At 38.7% G+C, this 25,838-nt stretch overlaps 1 protein-coding gene across 4 annotated transcripts in view; it reads right to left on the bottom strand.

Moving 5' to 3' along the window:
* Cfap61 (cilia and flagella associated protein 61) overlaps positions 1–25,838 on the bottom strand; it is a 236,683-nt gene that overhangs the window by 146,267 nt on the left and 64,578 nt on the right. For all 4 annotated transcript variants that reach the window (XR_011368711.1, XM_070006664.1, XM_070006665.1 and 1 more), the window contains exons 11-15: positions 23,946–24,124; positions 21,486–21,525; positions 17,147–17,286; positions 7,007–7,133; positions 4,349–4,426 (exon numbers count right to left, since the gene is read on the bottom strand). Coding sequence is in view for 3 of the 4 variants with exons in the window: in XM_070006664.1 (XP_069862765.1) it covers positions 4,349–4,426; positions 7,007–7,133; positions 17,147–17,286; positions 21,486–21,525; positions 23,946–24,124 (564 nt within the window). In the remaining variant the exon portion in view is untranslated. The remainder of the gene's footprint in view (positions 1–4,348; positions 4,427–7,006; positions 7,134–17,146; positions 17,287–21,485; positions 21,526–23,945; positions 24,125–25,838) is intronic.

Consider the following 25,838-nt stretch of genomic DNA (forward strand, 5'->3'; position numbering starts at 1 on the left):
CAGAGAGCCCCGAGTCTTTGCTGTGAGTTAAGCCACAGGACAGCAGTCCCTCACCACTGTTAGACACCATGAGAGCATGCAAATCAGCACAAGTGACTGAGCATGTGGGCAATTTAGGAGTCAAGCAAACAGATGAACTAGTGTTCCCCCATATCTGGTAATGTGAAAATGTGCATCTCAAGAATCACATGCTTTGGCACATAGGGCTGAGCTGTAAGACTGGGCCTTATATAGGGCATTCCTTAAACCATTTATTGATATAAATAGTAAATTTTGCATAAGTAAGTAAAGGGACTCATAGCACTGCCATGGAAAAGGAATACTGAACACACTGCTCCTGTTTCAATGGTCAGATTTTGGCTCCTGCTCTTTCTCTGCTCATCCTGCATTGGGAACCAAAAATTCATCCTTGCTAAAAGTACACAATACTCAGCCTGTCTTCCTTCACCTCTCAGAAAGATACAATGTTAGGGGCAGGGAACAATGAAGAGAAATCCAAACTGAACATGACTCTGATGACAGGGGACTTAATTCTTGACAAATAAGGATTACAAGACCCTATTTTGTATCTATTGGATACAAAAAAACAAACAGTAAATAAATCTGAAATGTAGGGGAAAAGAACAATCAAAGCAAATGTAGACTTGAAAAACACTAACTCAGATTTCCTCTTGATTTCTGCAGGGAAATTATTTTAAGAAGCACATTTTTGAGAAGAGGGACCGAAACATATAAGGAGCCAGATTCAATCTGTGATCAACAAGGCTGGTGCTAGCAAATTCATGAACATGATGAAGTTTGTGGCCAAGTCCCTTGTCTCCCAGCTTCCACCAGAAAACAGAAGTGGAGTTGAGGGGTAACGAGGCCATTGGTGGTACCTCAGGGCAATCTGGCAACTTTTCAATCTTCATTGATCCTGTAGCGGCCTTTATTCTATAAGACTTTAATTACAAAGGAGACACTGCTCATTATAAAATAAAATGAGTAATAAGTGTAAGGCTGAGAAATCACTGAAAAGCAAAAGCCAACAGAGGTTACTAGCTCAAAACAACAGATGGGCATATGCCGTCTTATTTTCCTTTCCTCCCCAATCTCTTAAAATAACAAAAGTTTATTTTTGAAATAATGGAGTATAGTGGCAGGCCAAAATGGAAGGCAGTTTTACCTTGGATATGGATTTTACCACTAGGTTACATCTTTCATCCTGGGCCACATGGGTGTCTCTGCTGGCCTGCTGGTACTATACTCATGTATGCAAGAGGAGGCCATTCCCCTCCCCACTAGACAGAGTATGGGCAACTCTGCCAGTGACTGGAGAGATGTAGTAGAGGACTATCTCCATGCCAGCCACTCATACTGATAACCCAATTTTTCATTCACAATACAGACAGACTTTTGAGGAAAGCTGATGAATGCAAATACTAGAATCAAGAAGCATATAACTTGCTATGGTGAAAACAAAGCATCATTCAGAGAACAGGGAAAAATTTTTTTTACAATCTGCATAATATACTCAGAGGCTCTTGCCTGTAACACAAGCCGATCCAAAAAGAATAAACAAGGGAGAGTCACGAATGTTAAATATATGAACTTTTGCCGGGCACTGGTAGTTCACACATGTAATCCTAGCTACTCAGGAGGCTGAGATCTGAGGATCACGGTTCAAAGCCAGCCCAGGCAGCAAAGTTCATGAGACTCTTATCTCCAATAAACCACTAGAAAACCAGAAGTGGCGCTGTGGCTCAAGCAGTAGAGTGCTCACCTTGAGCTGAAGAGCTGAGGGACAGCGCCCAAGCCCAGAGTTCAAGCCCCATATCCGACAAAAGCAAAAAAAACAAAACAACAAAAAACAAAACAAAACAAAACATATGAACTTTGAAAATAAAGTTCCAATAGAAGATGTGGGTAATTGATAAAACCACCCTCTGAATTTTAGCATTCCTTCTAGTTGCTCTGATCCAAACAAATCTTAAAATTCAGCGATACTGAGACTTCAGAAAGGTGACTGGGTACAAGACCAAAATGCAAAACTGAATACTTTCCATATGACAAACATACTTTAACAAAGTACAGTAAGAAAAAATGGTTATTTACAATGCCAAGAAAATACCATAAGAATACATAGAAATAAATCATAAATGTCTAAGACCGTATTTGGGCAGGGTCTCATCAGGAAATATGGTACATCAAATCAAGATCATTGGAGGAAGGTTCAACAAGGATGGGAAGAGGTTTAGTGGAGATAGTATGCAGCACCTCCAAGCTATTATCTGCCTCTACTGGGTGGCACAGGACTAGTTGCAGGAATTCACAAACAGCCTATCAGCCAGCTGCAGGCATCTCAACCTCATTGTCTTCCCCTCCTCCATCAAGATCTCCCACTGCCTAAGCATACCTGGAAGGCAAGGGGCAAAGGCATTATGATGCCACCCATTCAGTCAAGCTCCTTGGACTAGGACAGGGTAGAGGATGGGCCTTCAGGGAACACAAAGTAATTGGTTATATAGCTTCCCATTATTATAACAAAATGCTCATAGCTGAGCACTTTATAAAGAAAATATACTAATTGGCTCACAGTATTAAAAGGCTGAAAGTACAAGAACAGGTAGCTCTATCGGGGTTCGGCCTCTAGTGAAGACCCCACGGGTAGATGACATTATAGTATGAACACACGGGGAGGACAGGAGCCAGTCTCTCTCTTAATATGTAGTTAGTCCTATTCTTGTGCAAATGATCTGGGACCTCCTAAGAAGTACTTAATTCCTTCTGGAGGCAGTACTCCCAAAGGCCTTTCAACCTCCTGCCCAGCTCAACTCCTTAAAGGACCCACCACATGGAGGACAAGTTTATAACACATAAACCTCACTGCCTCAAAAACATGTATGAAAAAAAAGATTGTAAAACTTTTCTTAAGAACTCAAAGAGTTCTTAGGGGAAAAATCCAAAAGCATAACTCCTCTCAACATTTAAAATACTCTTAATCAAAAAGAATTCCAGGATATGCCAAGCACGTGTTTGTTGTTGTTGGTGGTGGTGTTGGTGGTGTTTTGCTTTTAAATATTTTGTCTTTTGTGTGATGGGGGAGCAAGGGAGTGCAGAAATGGAGGGAGTGGGAAATGAACTATGGAACTTATGAGCAGGGAGAGAAGAGAGAAACTGGGGGAAAGGGAAGGAAGGGGTGCCGTTGTCCAAAAAGAAATGTATTCATTACATGACTTATGAAATGGTAACCCCTCTGTCTAATATCTTAATAACAATAAAATTGTATTTTTAAAAGTCCAAGAGTTAATAACAACACAAAAGCCAAGTTCTTATATTTTTATGTAGACCATTCTTTAATTGTCCCACAAAATCCACGCAGGCATAGAAAAAATTCATAGTAGCATGAGGTTTATCTGAAAGAGGAAATAACCAGGAAAAATCAAGAATATTTAGGTAAGAAGATAAGTAAGAGAAGGCTCTCTTAGTTGATAACAAAGCATATGATGATGCAATTGATAACAAATATGTGAAATAGAGTTTAAAAATAGACACAAGAATATGTGTCTATGTGAAAAAGTGACACTTTAAACCAGTAGGGAAAGAATGAGTTACTCAGTAACAAATGCTTTGGAATAATTCCCATTTGGAAAAATGGAAAATGGCATATGCACTTGATAAATCTCTCTTTCCCGCCCCGCCCCCCACTTCCAGGTAATTAGGTATAAGGAAGAATGTTGGAAAACAGAAATGACTAATTGTAGTAGCAGTCTACTGAAAGAGAGCTATGCAATTTTTTTTGGTTGATTTGGGTAGTGAAAGGTTAAATTTTCAGAATAAGAATGTTTTCATGTCTCTCTGTAATATTGTAAGCATTTGGTGCCACCAAAAGAAAGGAAGCATGGCTAGTGGTAGAGCTTGCCTAACATGAAAGAAGCACTGGGTTCAATTCCTTAGTACCACATAAACAGAAAAGGCTAGAAGTGGCGCTATGGCTCAAGTGGTAGAGTGCTAGCCTTTAGCAAAAGAAGCTCAGGGGTAGTGCCCAGGCTCTGAGTTCAGTCCCCAGGACTGGCAAAGAAAAAAAATTAGGGAGGGTGGGAAAGGGAGGAAGGGAGTTAGAGAGGAAGGGAGAGGAAGGGAGGGAGGGAGGGGGAGAGGAAGGGAGGGAGGGAAGGAGGAAGGGAGGGAGGGAAGAAAGAAAGAATTGAAAGGCTGTCAGATGGGAGGCAATGAGTATACACTTTAGGAAAAGGAGGCATTCATATTAATAAGTAAAACTAGAACTTACAAGCAGACATTGTATGTTAATTTATATTTTACAAAACTACACTGAGCACTCTACCACTTGAGCCATTTCACAATTTACCATTTCATTTTTGATCACTGCAATGCCAACTATTTGTTCTGCAACTTCAGCCACAAATGTCCTCATTGGTGTTCCCTCCTGGAAAGAAGAACATGTATTTTAAGACCCTTGAAAGTATCACCATTTATATCTCTGTCAGCAATAGTAAATTCATTATTATGAACCCACAACCATGATTGCATAATTGGTTTTTGTTTAATTTATTGATGAAACAGAATTTAAATGTATTTATTATTTTAACAAAAACATTTAAAGAGTGGCACATTTTCTCTTCTTGCAAATCTCTTTAATTACTGATTTAATAGAAGACAGCTCAATTCCCCTATCTGTAGTCAATCTGTTACAACATGTTTTGGTGGAAATACAATTTTAAAAAAATCTGTCTTCACAAAAATATGTAATTAGAAAAGAAAGAAGTATTTAAGTAATCTTTTTAGATAAATATGGATACTTTTGATATTCCACCAAAACTCAACAAATGGCATTGTTTTAGGAGATTAATTGCAATATGGCATCTGAAAACTCTCTCAATGAATATTGTATAAAATATCATATTAAAATTCATTGGTTTATTTTACACTTTGATTTTTTTCATTTATGCATGCTTTTGTAACATCATACATTGCTTATCTGGAAAATATTATTTCATCAGACCATGCAGATTTGCCAAATGTTGACCCATCCCATTACATAATATCAAAATACTACATTCATTAATATCATCACCAGATTCATTAGACAAAGCCTTTTAGGTACTGGGTAGTTGTCAAGCTCATGGCAGATGTTGGCTTTCCTAAATTCTACTTTTCTTTTCTTGGCTAGATCTTATCACTGGTAACAAATGTTGGAAGTTGTTTTCTTGGAGTGAAAAGGCTCATCTCATTTATTTATATGCATATATAACTTTATATATAATATAATACAGCATATGTTAAATATTATATATTATATTACATATTGCATAAATTATGTATTTATACATTATATACACTATATACAACATATAAAAATATATACAACATAGTAATTATTAATTACATTTAAAATATATAGTTATGCAGATAATGTACATAAGCATATATTATATAATAAAATATTATATAGAAATATAATATATAATAATATGTAAATATATGATATAATAGATACATACAAATATGATATATTATATAAATATGTTGTATATATTTATTATATATGCATAATTATATATATATATATTGCAGTGCTGGGCCTCAAACTCAGGGCCATGTGACTGCTAGGCATGAGCTCTACTGCTAAGCTACCTACTCAGTCCTTCATCTCATTCATATGGTAATGGGGCTTGTCTTCAACTGTTTTTGTTGTTGTTTCTTTTTGTTATTGGTGTTATTTTTTGAGGTAGAGTATCACGTCTGGCCATCATGTACTTGGAGCCATCTGCCAACATTGGGCTTCCTGTTGTAGCTAGGATAACAGGCACCTGCCATTGCATCCAGCTCTCTATTGGGAAGGAGTTGAGAAGGGTCTCATACACTCTGCCTTCTGAGCTATCCTTGAACTGAGATCCTCCTAATCTTAGCCTTCTAAGTAGCTAGGGCTACAAGTATGAGCCACCATATCTGGTTCATCTCATTTAATTTTAAGAAAGGATGGGAAGGGGAAACAAAGGAGGAGGCAACAATGCTTGATAGGAAATGTACTCATTATCTTGCCCATGTAATTGTAACCCCTCTGTACGGTATTTTCACAATAAAAAAAAAGAAAATATCTGCCAAGAACTCAAATAAAAATAATGCTTTTTTTTGTCAGTTGCTCTTTCATGTGAGGTAGTCTATGAAGTCTTTTTATTTTTATTCCTTAAAACAAAACACAAAAAAATCATGCGGCAGAAGTGCTTCACATGCATTTCTCTCTTGGTCATCCAAACACTAAAAACATATGAAATATCAATTGTTGATATTTTAACAGAGTTAATAATTTTACTGCTTCATCATCACTAACTCAACATTTATCACACATATCTTTTCCCAGTTCATCCAGTCCTTAAGGATGCAGCCAGCTCAACAAATAGGTCTAGTCAGGCTCATCATCCAATAGAATCAAACCAGAAGGCCAGATATGATCATGTATGCCTATCCCGCTACTTGGGATGTGTAGATAGGAGAACTGAGGTCTGAGACGAACTCAGGAAAAATCATGGCAGCCTATCTGAAAAAAAAAAAAACAACTGTAGCTGTAAATAAAAAAAAAAAAAGCTAGGGGAATAGATTGGGTGATAGAGGTGGAACGCTCAGTATCAACAAAATCAATCAATCAATCCCATTAACTCAAGTCTCCTTCCTAATTGCTACTGGGTTAGGGAATCAGATACTCATGGATTCCCAGGGCCCAGAGTTCCCTATATGGGGACCAGAATCCACCTCATTTTGTGCCAAAGCTTTGCGTGATCAGGCTCCTTGGGAACCACCAGTGGGAACAGCCACAGTTCCTGTCACCTCAGTTTTCTCGATTTTATCTTTTTTGTTGCTCCCCTTCTAGCCCCACCTCTGATGCTCCCCAAGACCCAATTCACATGATTCCCCAACTGAGGTCCAAGGAAAAGTCAAGGGTGACTCTGACTCCCAATGGCCCCATGCAAAAGGAAAGGCAGTCACCCTGGTCACCACAGGTACTTACGAGGTCTTTGAAAGCTGCATTGTACTGGACAAAATCCTCCAGGATCTTTTTATTCAGCGTAAGGGTTTTCACAAGGTTTTCAACTTGAGAAGTATCCAGAATAGTAGCTAATCGTATATTAATGGACCTAAGTAAGAGAAACACATTTCTGAGTCAAAGCCCTAACATATGCATTCCTCCAAAAATGAGGACAGAATTATCATATTGTTACATATAAGTAATACATAAATAATATCTGGTAAAATTTTTGTAATATGAAGGTTTCATTCATTGTAATTCATCTTAGAAAATCTGGAAAATGTGGGGTTAAAAAAAAGCACAAAGAATAACATAAAAGTCACTTATAATGCCATGAACCAAATACAACACAGAGCAACACTTCAAGTGCATAAAATTTAGTGCATATAATTTTAAATGTTCAGCATGACTGATTTCATGTTGGAGAGCTATTTTGTGTGAAGAGCTAAAGTCTCCCCAAACCTTTAAAAGCATCTTTAGAAATAAACTTCCATTGCTTAAGAGCTGACTTCACACAAGTGACAAGTGGTCACAGGGCTAACACACGTCCTGAAGGGCCTGATTGTAATTGAATTCTCTGAGATCACCATCTTAAAATTCTTCAACATTTTATCTGTGTTTTGGGTTTTTAAGTGAAGTGGGTGGACACAATAGAGCATGACTAGAGGCTTGCAGTTTTAGCTCACACATAGTTACCCCAGTTCCCTGCTGATGGTACATAAGGCTTCCCCAAGGTGTTACAACTGAGTTGCACTAACTAGGGGGTAGGGCCTACATTCAACCTGTGGGTTACTAGGCCTGGACATGGAGAGTGTTAAGAATCAAGTACATTTTCTGTGTCATCTCTAGTCATAGCAGGAGCGCAGCAGTCCCCATTGGAGACAAGCAGAGTCACGATGTGTTTGTCTGGCATCTCAGTGTGAACTGCTTACTCATCTGGAACCAAGGTTTTTAGTGCATCCTGAGATGAGGTTTCAAGCTCTTGGAGAATGCCTGTTTGCTGTGGACTGGAGTGGTATGGCCATGGGAATGGGAGATTTGCCCCTCATCTCAGGCTAGTGTCCCACATGTTCATTTTGTAACAGGTCTTCTGTATTATGTAGCTGGCCTAGTACTGAACTTTTTCATCATTAGGATTTTATTACTATATTTAACATTATTCCTAAGCTACTCTAGTCTATTTAACTCTTAAATGCAATATATATATATGTATATATATATATGTATATATATATATCTGTGTTTACATTTTAAAGAATGCTTGTATCTCATAAAGTGGTTGCAAAGAAAATCTACATATGCAATAAACTGGTAAAAGATGATCAATTATCACCTTACCAATATTATGAGAAATATTTTTTTGAGACAGGGTCTCACTATATAGCTCACACTCTGTCCTGGAACCCAAGCAGGTTTTGAACTCACCATCCTCCATCTCTTAAGTGCTGGAATTATAGGTGTGCGCCACTATGACCAACTTTTATCAGCAATCATGAAGCAAAATATAAGAAGCTCTGATACGAACAACTTATACCAAAATCTAGTTCTGACAGACTAGGGAAATGGGAGAATTAAAATGGCATGTCCATGTAAAACCTTGTCATGAATATTCAGACTGGCTTTAGTCATAATAGCCCAAAGGAGAAAACAATTGAAAAGGGCATCAATTGATAGATATACTGTATATATATATATATATATAAATACAATATTCCATTGTGTGTATATATATATGTATGTATATACATACATATATATATATATACACACAATGGAACATTATCCATCCATAGAAGGGACCTGAATAACTATATATACATATATACACACATATATATACACACACACACATATATATATATTTTTTTTTTCCTTAAAAACCTTATTTGCCAAGGAAAGTAACAATCCACCAGGAAAACATAACAATAGACTCGCATTAAGAATTGCTGCTGTCTTTCCCATGGCATCTCAGCCACAGAATGGCTGAGAGTCTCTGATCCTTTTAACCACCACCACCACCTCCCTTATGCTCCCTCCCTAGGACCTCTCTTCTCAGTAGATCATCTGAAAATCCTGGGCTTTTTGCTTTCTCTGTCCCTCCTCTCAGGCCAATGAGCTGTTCCTCCAATGGACCCAGAAAACTCTCTCATCAGTCTTTACGGGAAATTTCACATATATCACACCAAATGTACAAGCCTCATTCTTCTCCCCAGCATTCAGTGTTGCTTCATCATCACCCTCTGATACCATCCCTGACCTTGACCTTCTTATTTAAAAATCTGGAAACTCTGACTCTCCCATCCCCTTTCCTGGTTCTACTTTTCTCCATGCTCTTCGTACCTTAGATTTATTTGTTTCACCACTTCTCCTCCTTTTAGACTAAAGCTTCACCAAAATAGTACTGTTGCTGTTAGCACACGGCTAGAGCAATGCCTAGCTAGAACATAGTAGCTGTTCAGTGAGTGAGTGATGCAAGATGCATAGAGATAACTAGTGAGCTTTCCCATGTGTATTATATGTTTTTCTATATCCGCTAAGTACTGCAATCAAGTTACAAAGAATGTGGTAGGAACCAGGAAAGTAAACTTCCTGTAGGAAGTCTCAAAGTCTAAATCCCATAATAGACTACCCTGAAAAAGTTAGCTGGTCAAGGGTTCTCCTGACCTCCAGCAGGGCTGTGTAAGTACGGAGTGAAGCAAAACACACAAACTTTTTCACCTTGTCTGCCCATGAAAAGTGTCAATGAGTGTGTACAAGCATTCTGCATCACATTGTGAAGCTATCATATTTGTTATTTATAGTCACCAGAGAGGAACACTTGAGAATTTCAATTTCAAGAGGAGGGATGAGTACTAGTGACATATTTGTGCCCTACTTTAAAGCAACTCTGTTCAATATGAAAAGCTCTAGCTCTAGGTGGCTGTTGAGCACTGGAAATGTGGCCAGAAAGTCTTATGTGCTTGAACTTATACAATATCAAGTGATTTTTTATGAGTTTGTACAAAATTATAAGATACCTCAATCTTTTTTTTTTTTTTTTTTGGGTCCGGTCGTGGGGCCTGAACTCTGGGTCTGGGCGCTGTCCCTCAGCTCTTCAGCTCAAGGCTAGCGCTCTACTACTTGAGCCACAGCGCCACTTCCGGCTTTTTTCTTTTTGCTTATGTGGTGCTGAGGAATCGAACCCAGGGCCTTGAGCATGCAAGGCAAGCACTCTACCACTGAGCCACCTTCCCAGCCCTACCTCAATCTTTTTATACTAATTACATGTTGACACAGTATTTTCTGTATGAGGAATTAAACACTGTGATTTATTTCATGTTATTTTAAATTATTACATTATTGTGGCTACTAGAAAAACTGAAAATGACAATGTAGTCACTATTTTTACCAGATGGGATCTGCTCTATATACCTGTAATTTGTTTCTGATCACTATTTCTTTTTTTTATTGTGATTAAGTGATTACATAATTTCCCAAATTTCACAGTATTGTGGGATAGTGATGCTCAGTTAAAGTCACAAACACATTCTAACTTTCCTGGAGCAAATTGTCTATCATGGTCTATAATATATAACGGTGCACACATTTACACCATACATGTGATCACTATTTCTTTAAAGTTCATGTGTGCAAGTGTGTGTATATATGCCAGTACCAGGGCTTGAACTCAGGGTCTAGGTGTTGTCCATCACCTTTTTCATGCTTAGCTTGTGCTGTGCCACTTGAGCTACAGATCCACTTCTGGCCTTTTGGTGGTTAACTGGAGATAAGTCTCATGTTCTTCCCTGTCTGTGCTGGCTTTGAACTGAGATCTCACATCTCAGCCTCCTGAGTAACTAGTATTACAGGAATGAGCCACTGCCACTTGGCTCTTAGAATATTTTAAACTCAGCTTTAAAAGCAGACATGTTAGTTCACCCCTGTAATCTGAACACTTGGGAGGCCTGAAGCAGGAGGAGACTTGGTGAATTTCAGGCCAGCATGACTACAATGTAAGACCTAGTCTTAATATAACAAAAGAAAAATGATATCAAAAACAAAAGCCACAGGTGGCCTATTTCCCTTCTGGCTCTGAACTATAGCCTATGTTTCTGGTATTTGGAATGGCAGCCATTTTTTGTGCCTTTAACTAGAATGAAATGAAAGGGACCTGTGGCTAGTAAAAAAGAAAATGCAATGTGATAAAATTCTCCATTGTTTTTATATATCGATTGACAGGAGCATCAAGAAAAAAAATTAATGTGCCTAAGAAATAAATTCCCAATTAACATGTAGTTCCTAAAACTGAATTATTAGAATTGAGATTGTAAGAAGGGTGCCATTCAGTGAATCAGTCACAAATGTGTATTAAACTTCTGCTGTGTGTCCAATGTGTTCTTGTGCTGAAGATCCATCAAAGACCAAGACAGTTCACCATTCCTGCCCTTGAAGGGCTGACCCTGCATCTACTCCAGTGCCATATTCTGAGAAAATAATCCTGAAATCTCTTAAAATTTTAAGTGATGTAACGAGGTCAGAAATGAATGATGAAGTAGGGCACTGGTGTCTCGCACTTATAACCCTAGCTACTCAGTAGGCTGATATCTGAGGATTGTACCTGGACAGATAAATCCAAGAGACTCTTATCTCTGATTAACCAGCTAAAAGCCAGAAGTGGAGGCTCAAGTGGTAGAATACATGTTTTAAGAGAAAAACCCAAGAAAGGGTGCAAGGCCCCGAGTTCAAGCTCCAATTTGGGCATGAAAGAAAGAGAGAAAAAAATGAGAAAAAAAGAAGAAAAGAAAGAGAAGGAAGGAAGGAAGGAAGGAAGGAAGGAAGGAAGGGAAAGAAAGAAAAAAGAAAGAGAAATAGATGATGAGTTATGGAAACTTTCAACTGTATTTTAGCTCTAAAAATCCCCTTAAAAATAAAATGACCTCAAATAAAATATGTAAAGATGCTAAGTGATTTATTCTTACCACATACAATCCATATTAAAATGAAATGGATCTTATAGATGTCATGCTCATTCCAAAGGAGAATTATCCAGCAACTTACCTCTTACTTTGCCCTGTTCCTAAATAAATCATAAAGATTTAGAGTATTGAGGATCTATGTAATAATACTAAGTACCTTCTGAACAGTAAATTTCAGCTCTAGTAAATATTTTTTTAAAACTAATAATATTCTTAGGAGATGATCACAAAGGCTCAATAACTATTTGCATATGATCATATAAAATGATACTTATCAAAATGGACTCCAGGAAATTGAAACAAGAGGTTTTATGTTATTTTGCTTATTTTTTTCCCTCCTTTGTCACTGTTTTTGATTTCTGTACCTTTTGTCTTGTATGTAAGTTTATCTGTTTGGGGGAGGGCAAGGAGGAACACAGAAATAGTGGGACAAAGGGTGAACAAATGCAGCAGTTACACTTACTAGATGGTATGTTGAAAATGAACTATAACACTTGTGAGAGAGGGGGATCGGGAGGGGAAAACTGGGAGAAAGAAGGAAAGAGGTAACACTGTTCAAAAAGAAATGTATTCATTATCTGATTTATCTAACTGTAAACTTCTGTACATTAACTTTACAATAACAATTTAAAAAGAAAAAAAAAGCTAAGTCTTTTTGATGCCTATACATCAGTCTGAGTCCTGGCGGAACTAGCAAAGATGGTGGCTTACTGGATGTACCCAAGTGTGACCCTGCTTGTACCTTTTCACAGCGTCACATAAGAAGGTTCTGATCTTCCTTTGTCCATTAAGGCTACTATGGTAGACCCTACTTTTCGGCCTCAAAGCTTAGAACCTAGAAAAAGAACATTCCCATTTCTCTCTCTCTCATTCTGTTTCCATCTGACCTTCCCACAAGTAAACAGATACTCAGTACCCAGAATAGTTTACTTGTTCTTTACTCAAGGTCCAGGAAAGCTCTGACGCCACCCTGAATGTATGAAGAGAGCTTAAAGGGTTTTCCTTATCCATCCAGAGGGCTCCCTCCATCACCAGGAAAAGCAAGGTCTATTGAGGAGTTCGCTTTCCTAACCCTTCCCATACCCAGGTCACTCTTCTCTCTCACACACTCTCTCTCTGATGTACCCATGAGTCCTCAGGAAATGTCCAGTCTCCATGGAGAAATGTGAAAATCCCTGCCCAATGGTCCCTTATTGGGACTAAAGGATTTACAGCCTTTTGGTCACCTGTGTCACATGACATTTCTATTCTTTTACTGTTTTTTTTTTTTTTTTTGCTGAACCCAACCTCAAAAGTCACAAGAGAAATTCTAAAATAGAAAACAATATATCAAAGTGGAAAGGAAAATATTTACCACATGATTTTTCAGCCCTAAATTGAAGAAGTGCATAGTTTTAGACACCTACAAGTATATGTGTGTGTCCAATTTATTTTATGTCAGCCTTGCAGAAAACAGGGTGTTGTTGATGCCAGTAAGTGGAAACATAACAGTAGAAAGAAGAAAATGTGATCTGAGACTTTCTAAATTCCGGGGGGGGGGGGGGGGGCGGGTAGACTGTCAGTGGAACAATGTCATAGATCTACAAAGCAATTATCCAGCTACTGGTATTTCAGCTTAAGCCAAACCAACCAACCAAATGAACAAACCAACACCACCAAAAGACGACCATAAATAGAAATAATGACAAAATAAAAAAGGAAGTTTCTACTGGATTCTAGTCAATGAGGTTAAGTAAGAGCACAAGAGGATTGTCATCACTAAATACTCTCCATGATAATGTGGGTCTCAAATAGGTGTCGTTGTGATAAAAAGGCAACCAGGCCCAAGTGAGCCTCTTGGAAAAACAGATGAAACACACACACAGAAGACGAACAGAGGGGAAGATCTATTCAGAGGTCAGCTACCTAAGACATTTTCATTTACTGAGCAAAGCCGACAAACTTCTGTGATCCAATTCAAAGGCTATTTTGTTCATGGGAAATAATTCCTAGCACAATAAATATTAATGGAATGTATCCATCTGAGACATATTTGCCCAATTTTTTTTAATGTCAGATTTCAGAACAGCTTGGAGAAGCAGCAAGATGGAATGAGCAGCCAGTCCACCAAATACATCCTGCACTAATGAATAAGTAAGGAGGAAAGGCCAGTGAACAGGTGAAGAATAGGCAAGCAGGAGGAAAAAAGAGAAAAGCATTTTATAGTATATTACCCTATATTAAGCTTGGAAACATCTTAGAGATTACTATTCAATGCGAGAGTGTTGAAACAAAAACATCATTTGTCCACATTTAATGTTCGCATAACCATTGGGGGATATACTCTTTTCAAAAGATGAAGTCACTGAAAGTGATTACATGGAGGCGGGGTGTAGAATTGCTGACAGAATAGGTAGCCACCACTCAGAATTCAATGAATTATTTGTCCTGGTGCTCATCAGCATGGCCAGAGGGCAGATGATAGACATAAAATATAATTTCCCAAGGGAAGGAGGAGGAAATGAGGTGGAGGACAAGAACATGAAGTCATGAAATTTAAAGTAACCAAACTTAAGAGCAGGAACAATGCATCCCAAATGTCAAAGGGAGTGCAGCAAAAAAATAAATACCTACATGGAAGATCGTGTTATATTTTAAAACAATGGCATAAAGGGAATAGACGGCAAGATCGGGTGCCCTCACCACGCCCCCGTGATGAGTCTCTCGCCTCTTCATGTCTGCACTCAAGTCACCTCTGCTGTGCACCGTGGGGGCAGGTAGCCTCCTCCACATCCCTCCTTCCCTCTTGTACTCGCCTTATTTGCCCCTTAACTCCTATGTCTTCTTTTTATGTCTTTTTCCTTTAGCCAGAGTATAGGCTCATGAGGGCAAGGATTTCTGTTGGATCACTTCTGCTTCTTCAGCACAGTAAACAGAATGAATTAGAATGAAATAGATTTTTTTTTTGTTCAACACCATACTTCACTACAGATTTGGAAGTTTCAAAACAACAATGAGGTGCCACTTGATACTTTCTAGAATGAACAAATCACTAAGAACAGCAAGTGCTTGTGAAGGTGTGGGGCAGGGGGAATCCTCAGACAAGTGTAGCAACTTTGGAAGACACTTGACCAGTTTCTTACAGAAGTGAACACATTCTGACCATAGCATCCAGCATTTTCACGCTTTGTTAGCCGAGTAAGTTAACGACTTATGTCCACATGAGAGCCTTGCACATATGTGTTTATATAAACGGTTTTGTTCATAACAGTTCAACCTAGGCGGAGGAAGCAACCAAGGTGCCTCAGAAGGTGAATCATAGACTAGTTGCCAGGATTACAGGGAATTAGGAATGAGCAGGCAGAGTACAAAGGATTGTTAGGGCAGTGAAACCACTTTGTATATTATTATGTCAGTATACGTTTTGCATAGATCATATAACACCAAGAGGGAACCCTAATATAACCTATGGCCTTGGGTTGGTAATGATGTATCTGTTTATCAGTTGTAAAAATTGACCATTCTGGGGCTGGGCATCATTGATGGGGGTATAGGAAGAACATGTGGAAGCTGCATTTTCTGCTCTATTTTGCTATGAAATAAAATTGCTCTTTAAAAAATGGAGCTGAGTTAATGAAAACAAAGCAAGAATAAGTGATTACCTTCATTCTATCCTTCCCACAGCCCTGCATCTCAGAGGGGCATCAGGTAAATAGAACCCTATGTATCTTTCTAGAACTTCTGTACATAGCAAAATAAAAACTGTACATGATAGTCCCGTCGTAACCTCTTTCCTCTTGTTCTGAATAATGGAATCAATTGAATCATTTTTTTTTCTTTCTGGGAACATGCTTAACTGACTAATGATGCATCTCCTACCTCCCCCTGCAGCCAGGGAGAGCCAGGCAGCCAAGTTCCTGACCTCCAAAAGTGAAGAAAAGGGATTCTATGTCCCTCAAGAGAAAAGTGCTTCTCATTCTACCTTTGTTCATTCTACCCTTCCTGAAGTCCAGCATGTAGCTATGGTGTTCTGAGACAGCCTTAAAAAATTATCAGTCAAATTAAAATTAGATATGAAAACACTATTTAAAAAACATGCTTAATTTTTTTTTCTTTTTTCTTTTGTCGCATAGAATGGAAAAAACCCAGGCCCACCTGATGCACACTAAGTTCTCACTCTACCATTGATCCATGCCATGTTATTCCCATGACACTTGCAGATTCACATTTACATGTGTGCTTGAGTCTTAAAAAGACAGGAGGCGGGGATCATATCTGTAGGTTGTTCTCCATTGTATTCTAGTACTTAGCACTGAGCATTTGTTTCCTATTTTTTTCTCCTTTAAGATGGTGGCCTTGAATTCACTATATCTCAAGAGATGCATTAGCCTCAGCTTCTGGAGGGTTGGGATTAGAGGTGCACCACCACACCCCATCCTATATAGTCTATTATTTATTTATTTATTTATTTTGCCAGTATTGGGGCTTGAACTCAAGGCCTCAAGCTCTCACTCAGCTTTTTTATTCACGGCTGGTGCTCTACCACTTGAGCCATGCCTTCACTTCTAATGTTGTTCTGTTTAATGGGAAACAGTCTTTCAAATTTGGCTGGCTTTTAACATCAATCCTCAGATCTCAACTTTTTGAGTAGCTAGGATTATATTATCTTGTTTTCAATATTTCCGTTTAACTCCTCAGTCACCTGGGAATCTATTTAACTTAAAATATGAAAAAAGGTCTCTATCTTTATTTTGCCCTACTATTAACAGAATCATCTTTCCTCTTCTCACTACTGGGACATACACTTTATCACCAATGTATACATTTACACATTTATACACAGCCCTTACTATGGGTCTGTGGAGGGATTCTTTCTTGTGTTATTTTGTTCTGTCTATTGGCAGTGTGTCACTATTCTGATTATTGTGGATCTGTATTATGTTTAATACCTGGTAGGATGTTTCTTCTCAGCATTACTCTTCCCTTACACATATTAGTTAAAAATTACTTGCTCATCCTCTAGCAAAAGTCTTCTCTCTCTCTCTCTCTCTCTCTCTCTCTCTCTCTCTCTCTCTCTCTCTCTCTCTCTCTCTCTCTCTCTCTCTCTCTCTCTCTCTCTCTCTCTCCTCCCTCCCCTCACTCTCTCAGTTTCATGGATTGTCACATGCTGAAAGATGTGTTCACATACTTGAGCAATCCAGCCCGATGAAAGACATAGAGGTCATGGTTGAGGCTACAATTGTTGAAGGGGACGATCTTCACGAAGTTCTGGACGAGGACAAACTCAGGAGTGAGATGGGGCAGAGAAATCATGCAGAAGTCTTTGTCCTAATGTGATTAGAACCCAGGACACAGGATATAGTTAAAAAAATCCATCATTAACCAAACTCCTGTTTTAGAACACTAGGGAAAATAGAAGCAAAATGAATGAGTTTAGGAAAAGATACGGAAAATAAATCTGCCTACAATTTGGAAAGTAATCACATAAAATTCAGGGAGCTAGGCCCACTAGAAGAGTAAGGAGGAAATATCTGAGTCTGGCTGAAAACTGAACAAATAAATATTGAAAGAATAACACCCATTTGGTAGAGCTTTTTGTTGTTAGTTTGCTTAAATCGAGGGGATATGGTACTGGGATTTGAACTCAGGACCTGGCATTTGGTAGGCAGGTGCTATACTTCTGAGTCACACCTCCAGTTCTTTTTGCACTAATTATTTTTGAGATAGAGATTTTAAAGCATTCTCACTTGTGTCCATAAGTAAGTGAACCAGCATTGTATCTGAGCAAAGATTTTCACTTACTAAGTGACCTAAGTATAGCCTGGGTGAGATGAGAAAGCTACCCTACCCCTTCTGGAGCTATACATAAATGTGTGTGTGTGTGTGTGTGTGTGTGTGTGTGTGTGTTTGTTTGTGTGTGTGTGTGTGTGTGTGTGTAGTGTGTGTTATCATGTTGTGATTCCTGATAAAAAGCCAAGGGCAAGTTTGAATCTGCACAGTAGGTTTAGTGGGCACAGGAAGATCTGCATGTGCTGACAGACACCATTTACATTTTCTAAATCTTTGCTGTCCATATGGCCACATCTGGCTAGTGGAATGTGGGTGGTATATAACTAAGAAATTAATTTTTTGTACCAGTACTGGGGACTGAACTCTGAGATTGTACAATCCCTTAGCTTTTTCACTCAAGGCTTGGTACTCTACCAGTTGAGCCGCAGCTCTACTTCTGTTTTTTTTTTTTTTTATGGTTAATTGAATAGTCTCACAGATTTGCCTGTGGGGGCTAGCTTTGAACTGTCATCCTCACGCTTCAATCTTGTGAGTAGCTAGGATTACAGCCATGAGCCACCGGCTCTTAAGAAACGGATTTTTTTTTTTTTTTGGTCAGTCATGGGGCTTGAACTCTGGGCCTGTGCACTGTCCCTCAGCTTTTCAGCTCAAGGCGTGCACTCTACCACTTGAGCCACAGTGCCACTTCCAGTTATCTGGTGGTTAATTGGAGATAAGAGTCTCATAGCCTTTCTGCCTGGGCTGGCTTTGAACCATGATCCTCAGATCTCAGCCTCCTGAGCAGCTAGGATTACAGGCATGATTCACTGTCACTGGCTAAAACTGAATTTTTTTTTTAAGGACAGGAGTCTTTATTAGCTGAGTGCAACCACGCCCCACTCATCAGGTAGTGAAGCATAGTGATCAAGCTCTCTCACACACAGAATGGCTTATCAAGGAAAGAGGACACATGCCAGTGGTTATGTACGTGACAGAAACAGTCAATAATCACAAATAGCAATTTCCAGTAAACAAAGCAATAAGGCAGAAGCAAAGACCACATTCTGGATTTTTCCTTTGTTAGGGGTTTAACTGATGTTTACCAAAACACATCCCAAGCTTCCTATTTACAAGAAAATACATTTCAAACATATTTCACACATCCTGAACTTCTTAAAGAAACTGAATTTTTAATTAATTTCATTTAAACTCATTTAAACTTTAAAAGCCAGTATCCAATTTCATTTATTGGAGAAGTTTTTTATGTGAGCAAATCTGCTCATTCTAACTTGAATACATGAATTTTTTCTTTTGTTCCAGGCCTGGGGCTTGAACTCAGGACCTGAGCACTATCTTTGAGCTTTTTTCGCTCAAGGGTAGTACTCTATCATTTGAGCTACAGCTCTACTTCTGGCTCTTTTAGTGGTTAAAGGGAGAGAAGCGTCTCATGGACTTTCTTGCCCAGGCTGACTTTGCACTGTGATCCTTGGATCTCAGCTTCTTGAGTAGTTAGGTAGGGTTAAAGGTATGAGCCACTGGCACCCAACTAAGAATCTTTTTATGAGACTATCAATGTTATGAAATATACTACAAATCAAGTAGTTCAACAGAAATTCTGTATTTGCATTAATCCATGCTATTATGTAGAATACATATTGGATTTTATTATGGATAAAAAGTATAATCACTCATTAATAATTTTTCATGGAGATTATATGCTGAGATGACTAAATCCAGGACATACTGAACTAGATAAAATCTGTTATTCAACTTGTTCACATGTCCAGTGGGACATTCAGAATCACTAGTGTGGTTCGCGTTTATGTCTATGGATGGTACTGCTTTAGGCTGTCTGTCCCTTGCAGCCACTTGATCCTCTGCCAGGTCCCCGCAGAAGCAGCCTGCTCTTCCCAGAGCTAATTTGTCCCTTTGGGATCTCGCCTCCCCTTGAACCCTGTGAAGGTATTACTTGTGCTAATCTAAAACCCTCAGGATATTTGTGCAACCCAAAGGAGTGAATCATTATTTGACTTTGTCTTCCTTCTTTCTAGCAAAATTAACACAGCTCCTTTTGGGAAACTTTAACATCAGGCTGCCAAACTACTCAAGCTGAAAATAAGGGTTGGGTGCCACCTCTTGGCGGGGCTTCCTCAGGGAGAAGAAAACCAACTATAATGAGTTGCTTCAACTTGAAGGATTAAGGATGAAGTCATGAAGGCATTTTGCTCTTCTGTCCTCACATCCCCAAATCAAATAGAATTAGAAGGTGAGTAGGTCTTCTACCTTTCTACTCCAGCACTGCTTTCAAAATGTTAGTGGATTTACCTTTAGATGGACTTGAAAACAGGAATTAAACCCAGTTTAAAGAAAAATCTTTGAGACATCTTTAAGAGAAACAGCCTTTGGAAATTCTATGTTGGGGTTAGTCCATACTGCCTTATGAGCTTTGAAAATGTCTTAAAATTAATTCAATGAAATTACAATGAAGAATATATTGCCCTTTTTTCAAGGCCTCATTATGTTTTTTTAAATGATAAAATAAAACCTAAGATTACATGACGTTCAGGAAACAAAATTAAACTATATTTATTTTCGCATTGGTATAAAAGAGAGTAGCAATGATAGCTATTTTGCTTGAAGTAAGCCAACTGAAGTAGTATATTTATTGACTCAGCAGACAAAACTTTATGGAAATCCAGTTTTGTCTCTCAATTGTCTTTCTTCTCTATACTTTCTTCTCTATACTTCTCAGAAGTGCTAACAAATGGATTATAATTTTTATGCTGAGGTAACAATGAAACAAGGATGAAAGAGTATAGCTGAGAATAGGTAGCTCATACCTGTAATCCTATCTGCTCAGGAAGCTGAGATAGAATTGTGGGTCAAAGCAAGCTAAGCAGTAAAGTTCATAAGACTTTTACCTCCAATTAACCATCAAAAAGCTAGAAAGAGATCTGTGGCTCACATGTTAGAGTGACAAGGATAGTGCCCAGGTCCTGAGTCCTAGCCTTAGGACAAGCAAAAAGAAGAAGAAGAAGAAGAGGAGGAGGAAGAGGAGGAGGAGGAGGAGGAGGAGGAGGAGGAGGAGGAGGAGGAGGAGGAGGAGGAGGAGGAGGAGGAGGAGGAGGAGGAGGAGGAGGAGGAGGAGGGAAAAATGTCAACCCACCCTGAAATAAAGTTCCCTGCTTAAATCTGGATGCCTGCGTACCATGGAAGCCATGCCAGACCCTGAATAAGGCCCTAGAAACAGGTAGGGAAGGAGAGAGCCTGAAAATCAGCCACAAAAATCTACTTTCCTGTCTACAAAAAAAAAAAAAAAGCAGTACAATGATTTCTGAATAACTTGAGCCAGGATCAGCTAGAAAGTCTGGCTCCCTAAATTCACTGAAGTTTAAATTTACTAAGTGATCTAATTTACTTTAGTGCAATATCTGGCACTTTCATGTACTACTATGAATGATTTGATTCTAATAAAAACACTAATGGTTTATTAGATATTTTAAGATGAAAAAGAAAAAGATCTCTAAAGAAATTATACATTGAAAGAAAACTGTTAAAATAGCATGACTGATGAATTATTGAAAATGACAGTATTTCCTTTTGTGTTGATGGTATGTCATTATTCTCAGAACACAGATACAGTTCAAATGTCACCATTCATAGCATTTTAAATGTCTACATAATGAACATGATATTTTACTTTTCTATAACTTAACTATGAAACTAGTCGTGCTACTCAAAATTTTGCAGGTACTTACAGGAAAAAGACTGAAAACAAAACTCATAAAATCCAGTGACCTGTAAACAAGATAGAATACATTGTCACTGGATAGCAAATAAATGTAGCATCATTGGGCATTTAAAGATATTTGTGACTTTCTCCCCGTTGGGCAGTAATGAATAGCCAACCACTCTTCTGAATTTGTGTCTAGTACAGTGTTAATTGGCTGCATAAACCATAAACCTCAGATGTCACTAATATTTTGTAAAACAGTATATACTGTCATCATGATGAATAATTTCTGCACATTTGAAAAGCCAAATAAAAGATGGTCATTCTGTGGATAAGGTACTTGCTTTCCATTTGAAGGATTTGAGTAGAGACATGGGTATACTATAGTCTAGTATGATCTTCTTTCTCTCTATTTTGCAAGCTATCTTCTGACAGAAGCCTACACACACTCACAGGTAAATCATAAGCTTATTCAACTTCTATTTAAAGACCCCCAAATTGCATCTAGGCCCAATCATATCTAAATACATAAGGGGAATAAACATAAAATAACAAATCTAGAAGAGCTTTACTGTACGAGCTTTTCAGAGCTCTACAATATAGTCAGAATTTTTTTATTTTTTTTATTTTTTAATTTTTATTGTGAACATACTGTACAGAGGGGTTACAATTATATGGGCAAGATAATGAGTACATTTCTTATCAAGCATTGCAGCCTCCTCCTTTGTTTACCCTTCACATCCCTTCCCAGCCTCCCCCCCCCGCCCCCACCCAATCCTCCCCCCCCACCAAAGTTGTAAAGTTCAGAATTTTAAAAAAATTCCAATTCTAAGATTTCTTAGAAGCTTAAATTGTGTATATATATATATATATATATATATATATATATATGTATATATATATACATGTAAAAGTAAAACATGGTTCTAGAAAGAACTAGAAGATTGGGGATATATTTAAATCTATCCTCTTAAAAAGGAAATGGCCAATATTGTTCTTGGTCATCTGAAAGATTCAAGCTCTATTGAAACCAGTCAGTCTTTTCCTCTTTAAGAACATTCCGTGGACAAATGATGTAGGAAACATCTCAAAGGAGATGTGGAGCTTGGGTCTCAGGTCCAGTCGTCCCTATTTAGTGTGGGGTGGGGGCAGCACTCATTCTGGAGGGAAAGGGAGTGGAGTGACTGAGTGATGATCTGGGAACATTCAGTCTTTCTGTGCTCAACATCATGCCTCCGTTATCCAACAGCTCTCCTGGACTGGATAAGGGTGTCCCACTTATCTAGAACCTCAGAAATGGGTACAGCTTGAGGCACGAGACTGAGTTCATCTTGAAGCATTTGCTTCACGGTACATTCAGGCTTCTAAGAACCTTTGCTGGAAAATAAACCAGAACGTTTTCCTCAGCTACTTTGGCCCAAAGAAGTTGACACCTCCATAAGAGTAGAGGATAGCAGGGGACCACAGCAGAGATCGAAAGGTGATCCTTAATTAGAAGTCTGGGATTGAGCCTTAATTAAAATTAGCCTTATCACTTGAGTTATCTTTAATTGTGTGAGGAAATTACATTTTTTTAATCAAGTCAATTTTTCTCATTTATTTACTTTTGGTGTTAGTATTGGGGCTTGAACTGAGGACCTTGTACTCTTGGTTGGCTTCTGCACTCAAGATCAGCCTTATATCACTTCAATCACACCTCCACTTCCAACTTTTCACTGGTTAATTAAGAGGTAAGAGTCTCAAGAGTCTCTCAGATTTGTCTGCCCAGTCTGCTTCTAACCACAATCCTCAGATCTCAGCCTCCTGAGTAACTAGGATTATTCAGTGAGCCACCGGTGTCTGGCTATCAAACCAGTGCCTCCCTTTATGCCCTCTAGTACTTGGGCTTGAACTCAGGACCTAGGTACTGTCTTAGAGCTTTATTGCTCAGGTCTAGTGCTTTGTTACTTGAGTCACAGTTCCACTACTAGCTTTGTTGTGGGTAATTGGAGATCAGTCTCATGAACTTTCCTGCCTGGGCTAGTGGGCTGCCTTTGAACTGTGATACTTGGATCCTAGCCTTCTGAGGAGCTAAGATTAAAGGTGTGAACCACCAGTGCCTGGTTCAAGCCAGTTTTAATTGTATTTTCTGTTAGCTACAACCAAAAGGCCCCAGGCAAGAGCCAACCCAAACCTGAAGTTTTCAAGAAGTACAAACATTAAGAATCATAGCAGCATACGATTACATGGTGGTAATATTCTCCATCTTCAATTGTAATGTAGGTGACAGCTAGACTGGCCAGCTTTCTTGCCTTACCCAAATTTTATATACTAGAATCTCTGGATGGGGCCCAGAAATCTGTTTTGTTTTTCAAAAAATAAAACCCAGGATATTAGCATAAGAGGTTAAATTTGGAGACCACTTGTTCTGTCAGATTTAAACCTTGTCCCACCATTGCTATAAGAAGTTCTCATCAAAATAGAGAACCTAAAGGGGAGTACTTGCCTTGCTTCATATTTCTCATCAATACAAAATAGCTGAATACAAAAGACTGCAGAGGCTCCCTTATAGGTGGGGTGAAAGTTGCTGGGCTCTTCAGGCCACAACTGGAGAGTGGAGCTCTCACTGCTGGAGATCACGTTTATGCCAGCAATGGACATCTCACTGAATGGTTTTCCTATGTCCTAGAACAAGAAGAGAGGGAAAGCTAGTAGGAATCCTGTTTGTTTCCTGCAGTTTTATAGGCAAATGGTTAGCTGAGTTTCATACTATGATGCACCTAGGATAGGTGCGGCTGTCTCACTTGAAGCAACTTCATCCTGGGCCAGGACTAATTTTAAGATGTTCTTTATGAGATTAAAAATTTATAAAATGGTTTAAGCAAGTGTTTACACAAAGGCCAGAAAATAAATGCTTTCAGTTGACTTTCGATATTGGGCCTATATTTTAACTACCACTGAATACAGATAAGAGCATAAAGGGATTATGTACACATGCAAAATTGCTCTGACCCCTATATTGTTTTTAATTATGATTCTGTGGTACAAGAATTTTTTGTCTTTGGGAGTTCAGGCAGGGAGTGGGTGTGGAGGTGACATGGAGCCCAGCAAAGCCCAGTTGACTACAGCCACCAGCAGGTTAACACTGAGCATGTCCAAGTCTGATTTTAGGAGCATCTCAGATGAACATGATTCAAAGACTTTTCTGGAACTCTTTTAAATCAGAGTAATGGGTGCATAGATTCAAATTAAAATATTAGCATTAAAAATTTATAAAGACATTCATCAGTCCCCTCATTCTATACTCTATCTGCCTTTTTTCCTTTCCTTTCTTCTCTACCTTTCCTTACCCTCCTCTGGCTTTTTTCCCTACTGGGGATTAAACTCAGAGCCTTGTCCTTGCTAGACAAGCATTCTGCCACTTCAGCATGCCCCTAGTCCTTATCTATTTCTAAACTATATGCTGTCTGTTCAGAATTCCTATTTTCATATGCTTTACCAGAATTTCCAAATGTTGATCAACACTATTTATAAGCTATCTGACACTGGAAACACCTGTTACCTTTACTTTTTGCCCTCCCTCCTTTAATTTGGACTTGATCTCTACTAGCCCACTGTATCATCTGCCTTCTGACTGTGTAACTCCTGTTTAAGTTCCAGGTCTTGTCTTTTTTTTCCTTATCATAGTTTAGGCCTTTTCATCAATCCCAACTCTTGGGAAATAAAATTCAACAGTCATTGGCTAACTTGGGGCACCTTGTGGGATGATCAAGCAGAGACCTAGCATTCTGGGGGATGGCTACCTCCAGGGGCCTTATCTGGGAGCCTTTTCTTTGGGTCTATGTTGTTTTCATGGTGGAGCAGGGTGGGGGGGTGATAATTAAGTTTTCTAAAGTCCTGAATAAGGGACTGGGGGAAACAGGACAATGGCCGGCAGAGATGTGCATGTCCAAATCCCTGCAGCCATGGGTATGCTACCTTAAAGAGCAAAGGGACTTTGCAAATGCCATTAAATGAAGGGTTGGAGGAAGAACAGCTTATCTTGGGACATTATCTTGACATTATAAGGAACCTTATAATAGAGCAGCAGAAGGGTTAGAAGCAGAGAAGGGAAAAATTCTGTTCTGGTTCTCAAGACAGGGGAAGTTGCCAGAGGCTAAGGAATATACTTGCCTTCTAGAAGCTGCCAATTCCCTACGGGACAATTCCCCCTCTGTATCCTCCAGAAAGGACACACCTCCTTCTCTACATGGATCTTTGCATAGTTAGACCAATTTTGGACACCTGACCTCAAGAAATGTAAGGTAATTGATCTGTGTTGTTTTAAGCCACCAAATGGTGATTTGTTATCACAACAATACTAAACTCTTACAAGCACTTGGTTTCTGGTACTCAGAGA

This window comes from Dipodomys merriami, unplaced genomic scaffold (genome assembly GCF_024711535.1).
Source record: "Dipodomys merriami isolate MVZ:Mamm:240054 unplaced genomic scaffold, mDipMer1.0.p SCAF_7, whole genome shotgun sequence".
Taxonomy (NCBI): Eukaryota; Metazoa; Chordata; class Mammalia; order Rodentia; family Heteromyidae; genus Dipodomys; species Dipodomys merriami.